This window comes from Triticum urartu, chromosome 3A (assembly GCF_056163025.1).
Source record: "Triticum urartu cultivar PI428250 chromosome 3A, HENAU_Tu73, whole genome shotgun sequence".
NCBI lineage: Eukaryota > Viridiplantae > Streptophyta > Magnoliopsida > Poales > Poaceae > Triticum > Triticum urartu.
The window spans coordinates 640,369,434-640,386,268 of NC_141875.1; the positions used below are offsets into that span (position 1 = coordinate 640,369,434).

At 44.2% G+C, this 16,835-nt stretch overlaps 2 protein-coding genes across 2 annotated transcripts; one reads left to right on the forward strand and one right to left on the reverse strand.

Moving 5' to 3' along the window:
• Positions 1-6,785: 6,785 nt before the first annotated feature.
• LOC147981019 (uncharacterized) lies at positions 6,786-7,343 on the reverse strand. Its single transcript, XM_087515836.1, has one exon. It carries the CDS (start codon positions 7,341-7,343, stop codon positions 6,786-6,788), a length of 558 nt encoding a protein of 185 aa, XP_087371962.1.
• Positions 7,344-7,916: 573 nt separating this feature from the next.
• On the forward strand, positions 7,917-15,378 carry LOC125545685 (obg-like ATPase 1). The gene is made up of 12 exons (XM_048709709.2): positions 7,917-8,142; positions 8,925-9,092; positions 9,187-9,310; positions 9,683-9,774; positions 9,866-9,964; positions 10,119-10,232; positions 11,446-11,510; positions 12,547-12,663; positions 12,863-12,938; positions 14,475-14,567; positions 14,800-14,850; positions 14,962-15,378. The coding sequence occupies exons 1-12, from the start codon at positions 8,056-8,058 to the stop codon at positions 15,058-15,060; spliced, it is 1,185 nt and encodes a 394-aa protein (XP_048565666.1). The 5' UTR covers positions 7,917-8,055; the 3' UTR covers positions 15,061-15,378.
• The last annotated feature ends 1,457 nt before the right edge of the window (positions 15,379-16,835 follow it).

Genomic DNA, 16,835 nt, shown 5'->3' on the forward strand with positions numbered 1-16,835 from the left:
AGGCTACCACCACTAACACCACTGAAGCCAATGACGTGGTCATGGCTGAAAACACTGTGGAGCCTGCACCTAACACTGTGCCAGAGGCCAATGAAGCCAATGATGCACCTGCAACAGATGTGCAGCATGACGCCTCTGTTGATGCCACTGCTCCTGTTCCGCCACCAAGGCCACACACTATCGAGCAAGCATTCAACTATGGCCAACTTATCACTGTCAAATGGCCTTTTCTGACTCCTCCGCCTGCTGCTGGTCCTCAGTTTGACTATCACGTTGAGCACAGGCCTCAGGTTCAGAAGCCAATGCCAAGGTTGTCCAGGTTTCCAGGTACTGCATCTGCATCCGGATCTTTTAATATCAATGGCTTCAAGGCACACAACACCTTCTTTGATAGCGCCAAGAACCCCTACACCAAGGCAAGAATATCTTCTGATCGGTTCTGGAGCTATCAGCAGCACAGTTATTACTCATGCATTTTGTACAATCAAGGTCGCATTTTCCCACATATGCGTCTTGACACTGAAGCCATAACTGGTCTGCCTTGTTTGGAAGAAGCTCTGGATTGCTTCAGAGAGTGTGGATTGTTGCCGTTCGTCACTAACAAGGAGCACTGGAACGAAGAATTGCTGCTCCAATTCTATGCCACTCTTCATATTCGTGGCTACAACAGAGATCCAAAGACTTGGGTCCTTGAGTGGATGACAGGCAATGTTCATCACGAAGCCAAAGCCTTTGATATCATTGATCTCACTGGTCTGCCCACTCCAGGAGATCTTTATGAACCTGGTTGTCAGCTTCACAGTGCAGCTATGGAGAGCATTTTTCACAAGCCTGAACCAAACATGAGTCAGATGCTTAGCATGATGAATCCTTTGCCTCCAGATGCTGCATATCCTAAGGAGTTCTTTGTTGAAGACCTTGAGTATCTGCCACGCACTATCTATCACATTATAAGGCGAACTCTCTGGCCCATCAAAGGACATTCTCCACATGCAAAGCTGGAAGGTGCAATGAAGACTTTGGTCTTCCATATTCTTCACGGCAAATGCTTCAATGCACAAGACTTCTTCATCTGCCAACTTGCTGCATCAGGATCTGATCTCTTTGGCTTGAAGTTTTACGCTCCATGGATTATGCGGCTGATCAAACTACACTCAGTTGTCACCTATCAGCCCTCTGCTTGCAATCATCGGATCTTTATGCCTGACGTCAATATGTCAGTTGAAGCCATCTATCCAGAGCCTGCCAAGGAGCCCCTTAGTCTTCAGAATGCTGATAAGCAAAGTTTCTTACAACACATTGACGGAGATCCAGCAGTCGCTCGTGTTTATCCTCTGGCTGGTACTACCCATGCACCTCATCGTGCCCTCACTGAAGCAACTGAAAGCACCATTTCCCAACGGCTTCTCAACGACCGAGAACTTCTGGTTGCCCTTCATCAGAAACAAGATAAGCATCATGACTGGCTGAAGTGCCAAATGCAAAGCCTCTTGGTGGACGTAAACAGGATTCGCAACCTTACCACCAAGAATGCCTTTGTTGCCCATGAAACTTGTCGGCGTACATGGAAAGGGCTGACGCTTATGTGTTCTAAAGATGATCTTCAAGAGGATGGCTTCTCTGAACGCTTCAAGTTTGACTCAACACCTCCAAGAAGGATTGTGCTACGACGAACTCCGTCTCTTGAAGACTCTGAGTTCTCCTCCTCTGCTGCAACAATGAATGCACGTGTCATCGATGATGAAGACGATGCTACTTCACCACCTTCAGCGCGAATCAACACTGCACCGAGTTCGTTTGCACCGCCAACCAACACCGAAGACCCTGCTGCTTCACCAACTCCTCACGGGGACGAGTAGGTGCTCTATGTCTTCAAACCTACTGACAAAAGGGGGAGAAGTATATGAGTTTGATAGTCTTCAAGCGAGTTCATATGGGCGGTAGTTTTATATTTTGCCTAGTGTTTACAACTCTCGCGTCTTGATACATTTGGTTCTTTGAGTTGTAACACTCAAACTCGATGGTCGTCTGCTACTTATTTGCTATTCTGTGATGCGATGATAAATTCCGCACTTAGATCATTTTGCAGACGTCCATTTTTCATTATGCATATCATCATCTTCGTCACGTCATATCTTGCATAATGAATTGTCATCATAAGTTGAAGAGGATCTCCACAAGTACAACCTGCCATGTGCATTTGCATTCCAAAAGCAAATTACTTATATGCACATCTTCAGGAGGAGCCCTTGCAACTTATGAAGACAATCCCCTATCCTTTACAATTTCACATATTATATTCCCTCTTGAAAACTTCAACTAGTTTGTCATCAATCACCAAAAAGGGGGAGATTATAAGTGCATCTAGTGCCACCCCTGGTTGGTTTTGGAGTATTGACGACAAACCTAGTTGAGGGACTAATGTGTTTGTGAGAATTGCAGGATAACACAGGTAGAAGTGCCTCATTGATTCGGTTTTCCTACCACAGATGACCCCTAAAAATGTATGAAGACATTGAAGTCAGAGGTGGTATGTGAAGACATTCACATTGAAGACTATGATAAGAGAAGACATCGCGTGAAGACTATGGAGCGCGAAGACTTAGCAGTTTCGTCGTTTTGTGTTTTTCCTTTGTTGAGTCATAGGAACCACCGTACTGTTAAGTGGGGTCCAAGAGAACCAGTCAGAATGACTGAAGTGATGCTTAACCAAAATCCTATGTCTTCGAGTGAAGACTATGAGAGCAAATCTTGTCCAGAGTTGGATAAGTCAGCTTTGCTTGTAGTCCAAGTAAAGTTTTCGTGTGTGTTTGAAATCTGACCGTTGGAACATGTGTTAGTTCCTTAGTGACCAAGGGTCATTTCGGACAAACCAGGTCGGGTTGCCCAGTGGCTATAAATAGCCCACCCCCCTACAACCATAAACGGTTGGCTGCTCAGAGTTAGAGTACGGCTTTTGTCGTTTGAGAGCAACCCACCTCGAAGCCTTTGAGAGAGAATTCTTTGCGAGGATAAAGCCCTAAACACCCAGAGCCAAAGAGTGTTAGGCATCACTTAAGTCTTCCTGTCTGTGTCATCTGAAGACTTATTACACTTGAGGACTGTGAATCCTCCAGCCGGTTAGGCGTCGCGTTTTGAGCATCCAAGAGTCATTGTGGATCGCCGGTGAACGAAGTCTGTGAAGGTTTGGAAGTCTACCTTGAAGACTTACCAGAGTGATTGGGCGAGTCTGTGTGACCTTAGCTCAAGGGGAATACGGTGAGGACTGAGTGTCCTGAGCTGTGTGTTCAGGACTGTGTGTCCTCAGGTTTAAATACCTAGCCGCCCTAACCAGACGTACAACTGTCACCGCAGTTGGAACTGGTCTACCAAACCTTTATCTTCACCAAGCTCATTGGTTCTATCCTTCCCATCTCTTTATTTACAGTTGGTCCTTGTGAAGTCATTGCCTATTTGCATTGTCCATTTGTCTTCACTGTGTGACTGTTTGTTCAGATTGGTTTCATATTATCTTCCATCCTGATCCGTACTGCCTAGCTGCTGTTAGTCTTTGTGCTTTCACTTCATTGAATACTTGACTATGGCTTGTCTAGGATAGTCTACCTTCCGCTGCATGGTTATAGGTTCATTTCTATCGTTTTTCTTCAAAACTCCCATGTTTTGAAGACTTTCATTAAAATCGCGTATTCACCCCCCTCTAGTCAATATAACGCACTTTCAAAACCCAAACAAACAGGACCTAAAAGGGTCGTGTCGTGCCTTAATGCTCGGCTTTTGGGCTCGACCTTGTTCCATGGCGGGCCAAAGACCAACCCGACCCTTTTAAATTTTTTTGAGACAAACTGCAAAGCTTTATTACTCCGTCACAATGTTTACAGCGTAGCATGGCGGCCAACTCCGAGAGATAAAGCGTGCTTTTCTAGTTTGCGAGCCTCGATATTCGAGCTCCTAAATTCGTGAATAATATTACAAGTTTCAAAAGATAATCTATATTGCATGATCTCATGCACAATTGCACCGTAGCTCCCTTCGTATAAATGGTGAATATCGTCAACGGCCACCTTGCAATCCGATGCAACATGAATCCTTCTGGCGTAGAGATCCTCCCCGAGTGCCAGGGCCTCCCTGATTGCGAGTGTCTCTAGGACACCGGGGTCTGACAGGTTTGGAAATACCACTGCCGATGCTCCCATGAAAACACCATCTCGGTCTCTACAGACTGCTGCCACTACTCCATTCAATCTTCCCACTGTTGCGTCTACATTGACTTTGGATAATCCCTCCGGAGGTGCAAGCCAATGATTTGGCCTGCGTTGGGCCGCCCCTCTGCCAACCCCTCCTGGCTGATGTAGTGCCCTTAGCTCTGCTATATAAGATGTAACAAAACTGTGAATAGTGAAAGGGGTTTCGAAGATATCCTCGTACATGGCCTTTCTTCATGAATTCCATAGTGCCCAGAGGGTAACCACAAACGCAAGAAAATCATCCTGGTTGAGAGCTTCGTGCATGACAAACATCCACTTCTTTGGATTTTCTTCTCTACATGTGCTCAGCCTGTCCAAAACAGCATCCGATGACAGTGCCCAAGTGCTCCTAGATACCGAGCAATTCACAAAAGCGTGACGCCAAGTATCCATAGACCCACATAAGCAACAAGCCCTGGAAGATGACATGTTCCTGTGGTGGAGAAGTGCAGCTGTAGGGATCGAGTTTCTAGCTAGTCTCCACAAGAAAAACTTCAGCTTAGATGGGACCCTGATCCGCCATAGATCAGTCCATCCTTGCTCGGCAACTTGGGAGTCGGAGGAGCCGCCCTTCTCGTACAACCATGCTTCCCGACTTAACTTCGTTCGTTGAATCATCCGGTATGCTGAACGGACTGAAAAGAAACCCTTTCGCTCCTCGGCCCAAGCCCAAAAGTCATCAACCTGTCTTGTACATAGGGGAATTTGTAGGATGGCCTCTGCATCTAACGGTATGAACACCGAGCGCACCAAGTTTTCGTTCCAGGTAGACGATGCGTGGTCAATCAATTCAGCCACCAGCCTTGGTGGGTCATCAACTAAGCAAGCAATTGGCCTCCTTGCATGTGATCTCGGCAACCAGTTGTCCTCCCAAATTTTGGTTGATTCTCCATCTCCAATTCTACGAACCAAACCTTGCACCATTATGTCCCGGCCATCGAGGACAACTCGCCAAATCTGCGAGGGGTGTGATCCCAGGGATGCACCAAAGATGTCTCTATGAGGATAGTAGACTGCTTTCAGGATCCTCGCGCTTAAAGACAGTGGATTTTGCAACATACGCCATGACTGCTGAGCTAAAAGCGCCAAGTTAAACATCTCCATGTCTCTAAAACCAAGACCTCCTAGGTTCTTCGGTAAAGTCATCACGTCCCAAGCCACCCAGCTAGGCTTCTGTTTTCCTTGTTTGCTCCCCCACCAGAACTGTCTGATTAGCGAAGTAACACTTTCACATAGGCCCCGAGGAAGACGGAAACATGCCATGGAGTAAACTGGGATTGCCTGAGCAACCGCCTTGATTAGAACTTCTTTCCCTGTGGAGGATAAGAGTTTTTCCATCCACCCTCTCACCTTTTCCCATACACGATCCCGCAAGTACTTGAATGTCCCATTCTTCGAGTGACCGACCTCGGTTGGCATACCTAAGTACCTGTCACTGAGTGACTCATTTTGCACATTCAGGATATTTTTCATATCATCTCTGACCTATTGTGGGCATCCTCTGCTGAAAAAGATTGATGACTTATCGTGATTTATCCTCTGTCCTGATGCCAAACAGTATGTATCCAGTAGGTTTGATACCGCTACTACCCCCTCATTCCCTGACTTAAAAGCAGCAGGTTGTCATCTGCGAAAAGAAGATGGTTCACGGCTGGGGCCGTAGGTGCCACCTTTAATCCTACAATGTTTGATGATGAAGAACTGGTTTTCAGGAGGCACGAAAGGCCCTTCGCTGCAATTAAGAAAAGGTAAGGGGATATCGGATCTCCCTGCCTTATACCTCTGCTTGGTACAAATTGATCAAGCTTTTGTCCATTAAAGAGAACTGAAAAGGAAATAGACCGGACCATGGCCATGACAGTTTTTATCCAGGGCGCAACAAAGCCCAGTTTTCCCATTATTGCCTCCAAATAGTCCCACTCCAACCTGTCATATGCCTTCATCATATCCAGCTTAAGAGCACAATAACTGTTAGCCTTCGCTTTGCTGCGCTTCATAAAATGAAGACAGTCATAAGCACTGATGATATTATCCGTTATAAGCCTGCCTGGGACGAAAGCTGATTGTTCCTCAGATATGATCTCCGGCAGAATTTGCTTCAGCCTGTTTGCAATGACCTTAGATGCAATTTTGTATAGGACATTGCAAAGGCTAATAGGCCTAAATTGTGACAAGATGGAAGGATTTGTTACCTTAGGGATCAAAACGAGGATGGTGTCGTTTATACTCTCCGGTGTTTCTTCCCCTCTCACAATCCTCAAAACAGCAGTTGTCACCTCTGTCCCACATAACTCCCAGTGTCTCTGATAGAAGTGTGCCGGAAAGCCGTCAGGACCGGGCGCCTTTGTTGGGAACATCTGAAATAAGGCCGCCTTAACCTCCTCGTTTGAGTAGGGGGCACACAACATGTCGTTCATCTCCGCCGAGACTTTGGTTGGGACACAGTTTAAAACTCTCTCCATGTCGCTAACCCCCTCCGAAGTGTACAGATTCTTATAGAAATCATTTACCATAGCCTTTAACTCCTCCGGATCATCAGTGCTAACCCCTATCGAGTTTTTGCAACGCCTTGATCATATTCTTATTACGCCGGATACTTGCACGTAAGTGAAAAAACTTGGTGTTCCTATCACCAGATGTAAGCCACTGCACCCGTGATCTCTGTCTCCACATTATTTCCTCCCTGTGATACAGCTCCACAAGCGTCTCATTGATTTTCATTTCAACATGCGTTGGCGCGGTACGGCTAGCGTCCGCCCTAAGCTTTCCAAGTTCGTCCTTGAGCTGTTTTATCTCATTGCGGACGCTCCCAAACGTGTCTCTGTTCCATCGACCCAAATCACGTGAAACCGCAGCTAGCTTAGCTTTGAGCTCTTCCACCCTGCCGGCAGCTCCATGCGCATCCCACGTTTCAGCTATCATGCTGTTCCATGACTCATGGCCCTCCCACATGACCTCATACTTGAAGGAACCCGCACTATGCCTACTTCTCTGGTCCGTATTCAACCTGGCCAAAATCGGGCTATGATCTGATGTTGCGGCTACAAGGTGTGTAAGATCAGCCAGCGGGAAGCGTGCTTGCCACTCAGCCGACACCATGGCTCTGTCAAGGCGCACCCTTGTAAAAGTTCCTCCCGTTACCTTCTTTTCAAAAGTCCATGGAATATCAGAATATCCAATGTCCAGCAACATGCAAACATCAACAGCATCTCGGAAAGCTTGTATTTGCGCGTTGCTACGCTGCCCAACACCCACATGCTCATCCGGACGTAGCACTTCATTGAAGTCCCCAACACAGAGCCATGTGAGACTGCTCAAAGAACTGATGTTTTTCAAAGTATCCCAAGTCTTGTATCTCAGGTGAGTTTGAGCTTCACCATAAACTACAGTTAATCTCCAAGGAGCATCACCCTGTTCAAGGACCGAGCAGTGAAGGTGATAATCAGAATAACCCAAAAACTCTAATTTATTGCATTGTTTCAGAACAAACCGATTCCACCACTCCTATCACGACTACTAACAGCATAACCATTGTCATATCCAAGTGTTCCTGCTAACACCCGACCCTTTTAATCGCATGCCGTGTCCAGCACATGTCGGACTGAAATTCCGAGCCCATGGGCCGGCCCGCGAGGCACAACCCATCCTACACGTGATAAACCCGTGCCCGGTTCTTCTCAGCTCGCCGCAACTACCACTTACCACCAAAAACCCTAGCCGTCCAGCCCACATCTCTCTCTCTCCCACACACGCTAGCCCATCCCCAGATTCCTCCCCAGCACACCACCTCGCCGCAGCGGAGCCGAGCCCGATGCCGCCCAAGGCATCGAAGAAGGACGCCGAGCCGGCGGAGCGCCCCATCCTCGGCCGCTTCTCCTCCCACCTCAAGATCGGAATCGTACGCTCCCCTCTTCTCCCCCCTCCCGCGGATTCCCCACGTTCTCCCGCGTTCTAGCGAGTGCTCGCAGGGGTTTCATGGTTGCGTTACTTGGTGGGTTTGGTGGCGATTGATCGGATCGACAGGAGAGCATGTGATGTCCCTGTTGCGGTCGGCTTAGTGTAATAGGGCTTTGGAGTTCTCTTGGTCCGCGCTGGCGAAGTTCGGAATCGCTGGTGGCTAGCTCGTGGCTTGTAACCTGGTGCAGATCTCATGGATTCCATGATTTTGTTGTTCTAGTTTATATGTTTCGGTGGGCCGCATAGTGCGAGTTGGGGAAACATATCGAGGGAACTGTTCTAGTGTCGGATCTGTACCCCAATTCAGGCTCAGAATGCGCCCCATTTACTTCACTACTTCTAGAATAGATCTCTTTGCTGTCTCTGTGTAACATATGAAATGTTATCCCTGCTTAAATCTTAAGTCACTACATGCTAATAGAAGCAGGACGAATTGTAGTTTTATCTATGTAACTCAGTCTGCTTGGACACCATTAGCATGTTACTATGCACTAGTAGTACTATTCAACAAGTTTCATGAGTTGCCACTACTGCACTTCTCTAGTTGCATTGATGGTGTTTAACAGTACTTGCCCTTGTATCCTTTATTCGATCTCAGATTTCATCATAAATCATAATGGACTACTCTTCTGTTGAATGTTGATTGGCGCACTACTTGTTCTGCTGTAGCCATTTAGAGGAATAAGAATGAGATATGAAGTTTACTATTGATGTTTCATGCAGGTTGGGTTACCCAATGTTGGCAAATCAACTTTCTTCAACATAGTAACAAAGTTGTCCATCCCGGCTGAGAACTTCCCATTCTGTACCATTGAACCAAATGAGGCACGGGTACATGTTCCGGATGAGCGATTTGACTATCTTTGCCAACTTTTCAAGCCAAAGAGTGAGGTCTGTTTCTTCTCTCTGCTTTACACTTCTACAGTAATCTGCAGCTTCTTGGCTTATGTTTCAGATGTATAGTGACTCTTGTTATTCTCTGTAGGTGGCTGCATATCTGGAAATCAACGACATAGCCGGGCTTGTTAGAGGAGCAAGTGCAGGGGAGGGTCTGGGCAATGCTTTCTTATCCCATATACGTGCTGTTGATGGAATCTTTCATGTCTTGAGTATGTCTCTATTGTAAAATGTTTATGATTCAACTATTGAATTATGCTTCTTAATAAAGTTCCCTTGGCTATTCTTATCTGTATTATATACTGTATATTAAAAGTGAAAATTTTGGATATCTTGGTGGAGATCTAACTGAGAAGACTAAATGTTGGCATTGCAAATATTGGCAATACCAAGACTTGCCAAATATTGGCAACTTTATGTTTGATAGACAAGAAAACTTGGTAACCAACTAATTAGTAATCAATATTTGGCACAATGCCAAATATTGGCATGCCAATTTTTGGCACCAAACCAATCACGCTCTAGGTTTTAATGTGATAGAATCTTTTGCTGTATCTGTAGCTGATAGTGTGGTATGATTTTAGGAGCATTTGAAGACACGGAAATCACTCATATTGATGATACAGTTGATCCTGTTCGTGATTTGGAAACTATTAGTCAAGAACTGAGGCTCAAGGTTTCGTTTGACTTTTGCTTGATTTGTTCGTCAACTTAAACAACTGTTAACCTAGCTGTAACAAGGTTTTCTGTTGCACTTCCTTCTGTAGGATATAGAGTTTGTGCAGGCTAAAATTGATGACCTTGAGAAGTCAATGAAGAGGAGCAATGACAAGCAACTTAAGATAGACCATGAATTATGTCAGAGGGTAGGGCATGTTTTACAGCTCTGCTGTTTTGCACTTTTGTTTCATTTCTATCAATCAGTTAGATCTCATGAACAATTGGAATTTCTTTACTGGTATATCGTTCTTTATTCGGTAGATTGATCGGTAATTTAGTTTCAACTTTCCCTTATAACAGGTCATGACACATCTCCAAGACGGGAAAGACGTACGTTTAGGAGAATGGAAAGCTGCTGAAATTGAGATCTTGAATGCCTTTCAGCTGCTTACTGCTAAGCCAGTTGTTTATTTGGTAAGTTTTACTTATTTGGATTGGAAGAATGGTCTCATCTGATTAATATGTACAGGCTTTGTTGCTTGAACTTTTTATTAGCAATGACATCATTTGATTAATTATAGTTACATGCTTGTTGCTTGAACTTCTTTACCAGCATGGCCATCTAGAATTTAGTGGCATCCCATATTTAATGCGGAATTTCAACCAATGTGATGTTTTTTAGGGTTCAATCAATGTGACATTAACCCGGCTTTGCTTGTTTTGTCTGTTTTGTTATTGCTGCCTGTCTACTTCTGCTTTCCAACATTAATTTTGGACCATTACAGAACTGACGGGTGACTGGTAATCGATCTGCCATACTCTTGGTATTTGTATAATTAGCAAGAAGTGAATGCTACATAGACAATTAACTGATTTTAGTCTGATCACTGGAAACATAACTACAAAAACTATTGCATGCTTCTTGGTATTGCATTAGAGTGGGGGAACCTTTATAGTTCCACATGCCAGTTTTATTCCACTGTAAGGCACTGCAATTCTGTACTCCCTCCGTTCCTAAATATAAGTCTTTTTAGAGATTCCAACGCGGACTACATACAGAGCAAAATGAGTGAATCTGCACTCTAAAATATGTCTATATACATCCATATGTAATCCTTATTGAAATCTCTAAAATGACTTATATTTAGGAATGGAGGGAGTAATAGTTGAAGCAATTGTTAAAGTTGCACCTCCATGCATGAGCAAGAACCAAAGTATGCAAGAGGTGCCAAAATCCCAAGATATATGATGTTTCCATATGGATTCTTCCCTTTTTTCGGTTCAAAAGGCACATCAGGATCCCTAATAGGAATATAGGGATGGTGTGCTGTAGAAAGGGCTTGTGAAGATTAGATATTACTTACTGGTTGGAGATGGAAATGAAATGGGAAGCATTAATCCTACTTGGAGAACCTACTGATTTACGCGTTATATGATGGTGCATATAGCTGCTGTGCATGCATCACTTGAAACTAAATTTATATTAACAGCAAGAGGAAATATGTCTGATGTCTGGAATTATCCCACGTTCAGCTTGAGTAATCCTGTGAAATGGACATTAATCGCTCTGCTAACTTTAGCTCATTTACTGGGTTAATCCTTTGATTTGACCTTCTGTCAGTAGTTGAAACAGAAATTCACCTTTTCTTTATAGGGCTTCTAAGTCTAGTATGTTAATTTTGTGCAGGTGAACATGAGTGAAAAGGACTACCTGAGGAAAAAGAACAAGTTTCTACCAAAGATACATGCTTGGTATTGTTTCTACCCCAAGTCTAATGGCTATAGCAGATGAACTCATGCTATACAGAATGCAGTTCAAACTGTGAATGCCGATTTTCTGTGGAACTTCTGTTTATGTACAGTCTAATTGATGTAGCAGGATAGGTCATTTTGAAGCTAGATCGTTTCAAGTTTCCATCATTATATCTCGTTGTATATGATATTTGTTCCAACTTGCTTGTTGAGTACATAAGCTATCTGATTTAACACATTGGGTTTATTATTGAAAAATTGCTGTCAGAGAGAACCAATGTTTACGCTTGGACTTGGTGATTTCTGTATTTGAGGGTAGAATATCACACAATTTGTTGATCGCTTACATATGAATACCAGCAAATGTCATTGGCAGTGAGTCAGGTCCCAGTGGTATGTGTCAGCACTCGGCGCTAAGGAGTATTGTCAGCACTAAGCAGGAGTTTCTATTCACGTGAACTGTACCCACTTGAACAAGATAAGGACAGTAGGTCTTTTAGTTACAAAGTACTCCCTCTGTCCCAAAATAAGTGACTCAACTTTGTACTAGCTTTAGTACAAAGTTAGTACAAAGTCAAGTCACTTAATTTGGGACGGAGGGAGTATATCTGTTTAGTTAGGAAAGGAGATCAGTTTAGTTTGGAAGATAAATATATCGTTTTGATTAGGAAAGTTGTGATATATGCTTTCAGCATCAATTGGAGTCTTTCCTATAATAGGGGCACGACCATATCAATTAAGCATTGAACGAGAGGTTCGGTAAAGATCTGATCACCACCCTCAAACTTCCCTCCCTCACCCCTGGTACTCACCGTCTCAGTCCTAGAACCGACCCACCATGATACTGATTGTATTTTCTGAAGTATGCTATAGGCTCTTGCCCGCAGTAAGAAATTGATTATATGTAGTTCATATGGTTGTGATTTTGATCAAATCTGATGATTTTGTGTTTGATTAGCATAAACCTAATATGCATAATTTCCTACAAGAAGGGGGTATTGGAATATTAGCTAATACCTAACTATTTCTTATTCAGGGTGAAAGAACACGGTGGTGAGACTATTATTCCTTTCAGCTGTGCCTTTGAACAGAAACTAGTGGATATGCCAGAAGATGAAGCTGCTAAATATTGCGCCGAAAACCAGACAGCAAGGCAAGTCATGTAGCATATTGTGGCTGAGTTGTTACCACAATTAAGATACTACTTTTGTACCGAAATATAAGACGTTTTTGTAGTCTAAACTAGCAATCAAGTTTATTTATTTATAACGTGCATTGCATCTTCTCTTTGCATATTGCTCAACTTTTTCTGTTTAATTTATTTATACTAAATCTTTCACCAAAGTGAACAGTTTGATCCCCAAAATCATCAAGACTGGTTTTGCAGCAATTCATCTCATATACTTCTTCACAGCTGGTCACGACGAGGTACATTTATATGTTTACATTGTGCTTACTTTGTGCCAGTAATATGTGTTGTATAAGCAACATTTTACTTCATTTTGCTAAAATGGTGGTACTACATCAGCCTGTTACATTTTTGGCGTGCAAAATTCACATGCTTGTTTCTTTATACATCATCAGTCTTTATTCGTTATTCCCTCTGCTCCAAAATAAGGGGCGCAATCAAACTTCTAACTTCCCCAATCAATATGTAAAGAATTGGATGCCGATAACTGCCACACGTGTGGGCGTTAAGGAATCTGCCCACACGTTCTGTGTGGTGCCTAAGAGGACCAGCCCACACGTCTGTGTGTGGGCAAAACAATTAGCGCACACACGCCTCTTTTTTCCCTCCCGGTCCCTCTTACACGCGTGCGTGTGGGCGAAATAGATAAAGCCCACACGCCCGGTACGTTAGGCCTCGTACCTCGTGGTCCCGCATGCCCCACGTGACACTTTACCGCGTGCCCCGCAGTTGCCATGGGCCGGACCCTCGTCCATGTTCGTTTAAGTGCAGTTGCCATGTCGCTGAACTACGATTGCCATGTCGGACAACTACAGTTGCCATGTTTGCTCAACTGCAGTTGCCATCTCAGGTCAAAGTTCCAGATTGCCATTTTTTGGACAACTACAGCTGTTGCCATGTGTGGTCTGGTCTACTGCAGTTGCCATGATTTCAAAACTTTAGGAGTTGCCACCTACTAACACTAGGCAGTTGCCATGTAGCGCTACAAAAAAAGGCATGGCAAAAAACATGTTTGGGTAAAAGGGAGAGTTGCCATGTGCTCACAAGCACGCTAGGGCAGTTGCCATTTAAAAAGAAAGAGTTGCCATCTGCTTACGTGCACGCTAGGGCAGTTTGCCATGTACCATGCAAAACATATGGCAACTGACATGTTCGGGTAAAAAAAGAGAGTTGCCATCTGCTTGCAATCATACTAGGGCAGTTGCCATGTACACTGCAAAACGCATGGCAACTGGCAGCTTGGGTGTGGGAGAGGAGGCAGGTGTGTGGGCGAGATGGCAAACGCCCACACACCAGCCCTTGTGCGTGACTGAAAAACTGGTGTGTGGGCGAACTGCTAAACGCCCACACACTGGCCCCTCCGTGTGGTAAAACGGATGTGTGGGCGACCTCTCTCACACACCACACACGCGAGTTGTCCTACGTGGCATACAAAATGAGCTAATTCGTGCCAAGATTCGTGCAGAAGTTACTGGACGGTGATGGAGGCGTGTGGACGAGTTGGCTAACGCCCACACGTGTGGGCGTTAACATTTTTGAAAGAATTTAATGAGATTTGACAAATGGAAATAATATCATTCTTTTCATAATTCTGTTTTTTACTGACACATCAATAATAATGGTCAAAGTTGCATCTTGTTGGCTGGTTATGTTCTAAACGGGGAGGAATGTATTAGGTTGTTCAGATGTCTGTTCGTGTTTGAAGTTTCAAGTAGGAGTTTCTGAATACATTTGACAATTTTCTGCTAGCTTATAAGCTTGAATTCTCCTTTCAGGTGAAGTGCTGGCAGATCAGACGTCAATCTAAAGCTCCTCAAGCTGCTGGTGCAATTCACACTGATTTTGAAAGAGGCTTCATTTGTGCTGAGGTAGAGTCCTTTCTGAAATAGCTAGACACAATTCCTTTATTTGGAATAAATTGAACTGTGGCATTCGTAGTTGACAGTGTAGTTAATTGTTGCTGTGCTTACTATTTGCACTTTGTAGTTAATTATTGCTTGTTTTTAAAAAAATCTTGATGTTTACTGAAGCTTCTTTCATTATGTTAACGTGAAGTATTCCTTGATAATTCTTATATATAAATCTACTCTTTTTGATCAGGTAATGAAGTTTGAAGATCTAAAAGAGCTGGGCAGTGAATCTGCTGTCAAGGTGTGCACAAGCTCGTCTATGCTAGATGATTTGTATCATCAGTTGCCTTACTTTTGATCTTTAAACTCAATGTTACGAGTTACGCAACCGTTTGCCATTGATGGATTGTAGGCTGCTGGGAAGTACAGGCAGGAAGGGAAGACGTACGTGGTGCAGGATGGAGACATCATCTTCTTCAAGTTCAATGTTTCTGGAGGCGGAAAGAAGTGATGAATTCATCACAGGGTCGTGTATTTTAGCATTTTTGGGTTCACTTGCAAGTAGCCAGGTACTATCAGTACTGATTGCAGACTCTGCGGGGAGGCTATAAGCACCAACTGGAAGGGATGAAAAATATAATTTTTCATTCGTGAGCTAGAACTGCTCAGCTCTATCGGAAAACTGGAAGTTGTAACGTGTGACTGGACAACTTTGTCGTAATTAGGATGCAAAGTTATTTGTTATGCAATTCTACCGTTGTTGCATGTGTAGCTCCATAATTCTTACTAATATTTTACATAGAAAATTACTTTGATTACTTTTTGGATATATTGCCTCTTAAATTGATTGAGTACCTCTCCGTCCATGAGAGGAAAAAAAGAGACAAAATCACATGCCTGCACTGATTAAATGTGGCGCTCAAGTGAAACTTATCTTAGGGTTCATAATATCTTAGTATTGAGCTCTAAATTTTAGTTGGTGCATATTGTTTTTTATAGCAAATCTTCATGAATGTTCATCAAGTTTATTAAAAGAAGTAAACATGTCTGCAATATCAAAAACTACCTTCGATCCAAATAATTGAAGTTTTGGGTTTGTCTCAAGTCAAACTTGTTTTAGTTTGACCAAGTCTATGGAAACATAGATTAACCTGTACAACACAAGTTAGTCTCATGAAATCATATTTCAATATTATCAGTATTTGGTGTTGTAAATCTTAGCATATTTTTCTATAGAGTTGGTCAAACTAGAGCAAGTTGGACTTATGACAAATCTATGACTTGGATTGTTTTGGAACGGAGAGACCATATGAAAATATAATGTTGAATCTTATGGTATTGATCAGGTATCCTAGATGTTGATAACTTTTTCTATGAACTTGCTCAAACTTTGCAAGTTTTGGCATTGAAAAAAACACTATTTTAGGACAGAGAGTCTTGCCAGAAAAAAATCCCAACAATGACTTTTGAAATGTAAGAAAACAGCTAACCATCTTTCCTTGCGATCCCCACCTCCTCCCCTCATCCCTGTCGAAGGAGGCCTTCGGGTTAAGCCCGGATGGCGGCTGCGACAACTTTGTCGACGACCTCCATGGCTCTGCCCTGACTACTCTTTCCCTGCGAGATGGGGTGGGGTGGCACCCCTTTTTCCCTCTCTCTAGAGGTCATTCCTGCGTAGGTCGTCCGCGTGGCTGCAGATGCGGTGCAACAACGGTGGGACGCTAGATCTGGTCTATCTCGTGCAAATCCGGTTTGCTGGAGTCTGTTGGGTCGGTTTTTGGCTGGCGATGAGGTTTGTGGCGGCTCTTGTATGGTCATGACGCGAGTGTGTGGGCTAGTGGAGGTGTGATGCATGGGTATCTCGTGTTAGGCGGTGCTCCTGGTGAACTTGTCGAGCTCTTGCCGACCGGCGACGTCGATGTCCTTGGGCGTCATTTCACCTCCTTGGAGGCGCCGATGTGGAGTTCATCTCCGGCAGGGGCGAACCCAGGATTGGGCTAAGCCCCGGACCCTAGGCCAGCTACAATGCATCTACAGTGACGCTAGAGTGCCATTCATGCTATATTGAAGGAAGTGTGCATTCCTCACGCCCAGGGCCCAGGCCCCCCCGGCCTGGGTCCTAGATCCGCCACTGATCTCTGGCACACCCTCAGATCAGTTCTTCGGGTAAAATCCTAAGGCTCAGTTGGGTCGGGTCATGATGTTGGCATCGTCGCTTCCCTTTCCGGAGCATCGTCTTGAAGAGACCTCTCGATTCCCTTCACGCCCTTCATGTGCTAGACGCTC

Coding starts and splice junctions, on each gene's coding strand:
- LOC147981019 (XM_087515836.1), bottom strand. CDS start 7,343: ATGGTGTCGGCTGAGTGGCAAGCACGCTTCCCGCTGGCTGATCTTACA.
- LOC125545685 (XM_048709709.2), top strand. CDS start 8,056: ATGCCGCCCAAGGCATCGAAGAAGGACGCCGAGCCGGCGGAGCGCCCC. Junction 9,965..10,118: donor ACCATGAATTATGTCAGAGG/GTAGGGCATGTT, acceptor CCCTTATAACAG/GTCATGACACATCTCCAAGA. Junction 12,939..14,474: donor TCACAGCTGGTCACGACGAG/GTACATTTATAT, acceptor TTCTCCTTTCAG/GTGAAGTGCTGGCAGATCAG.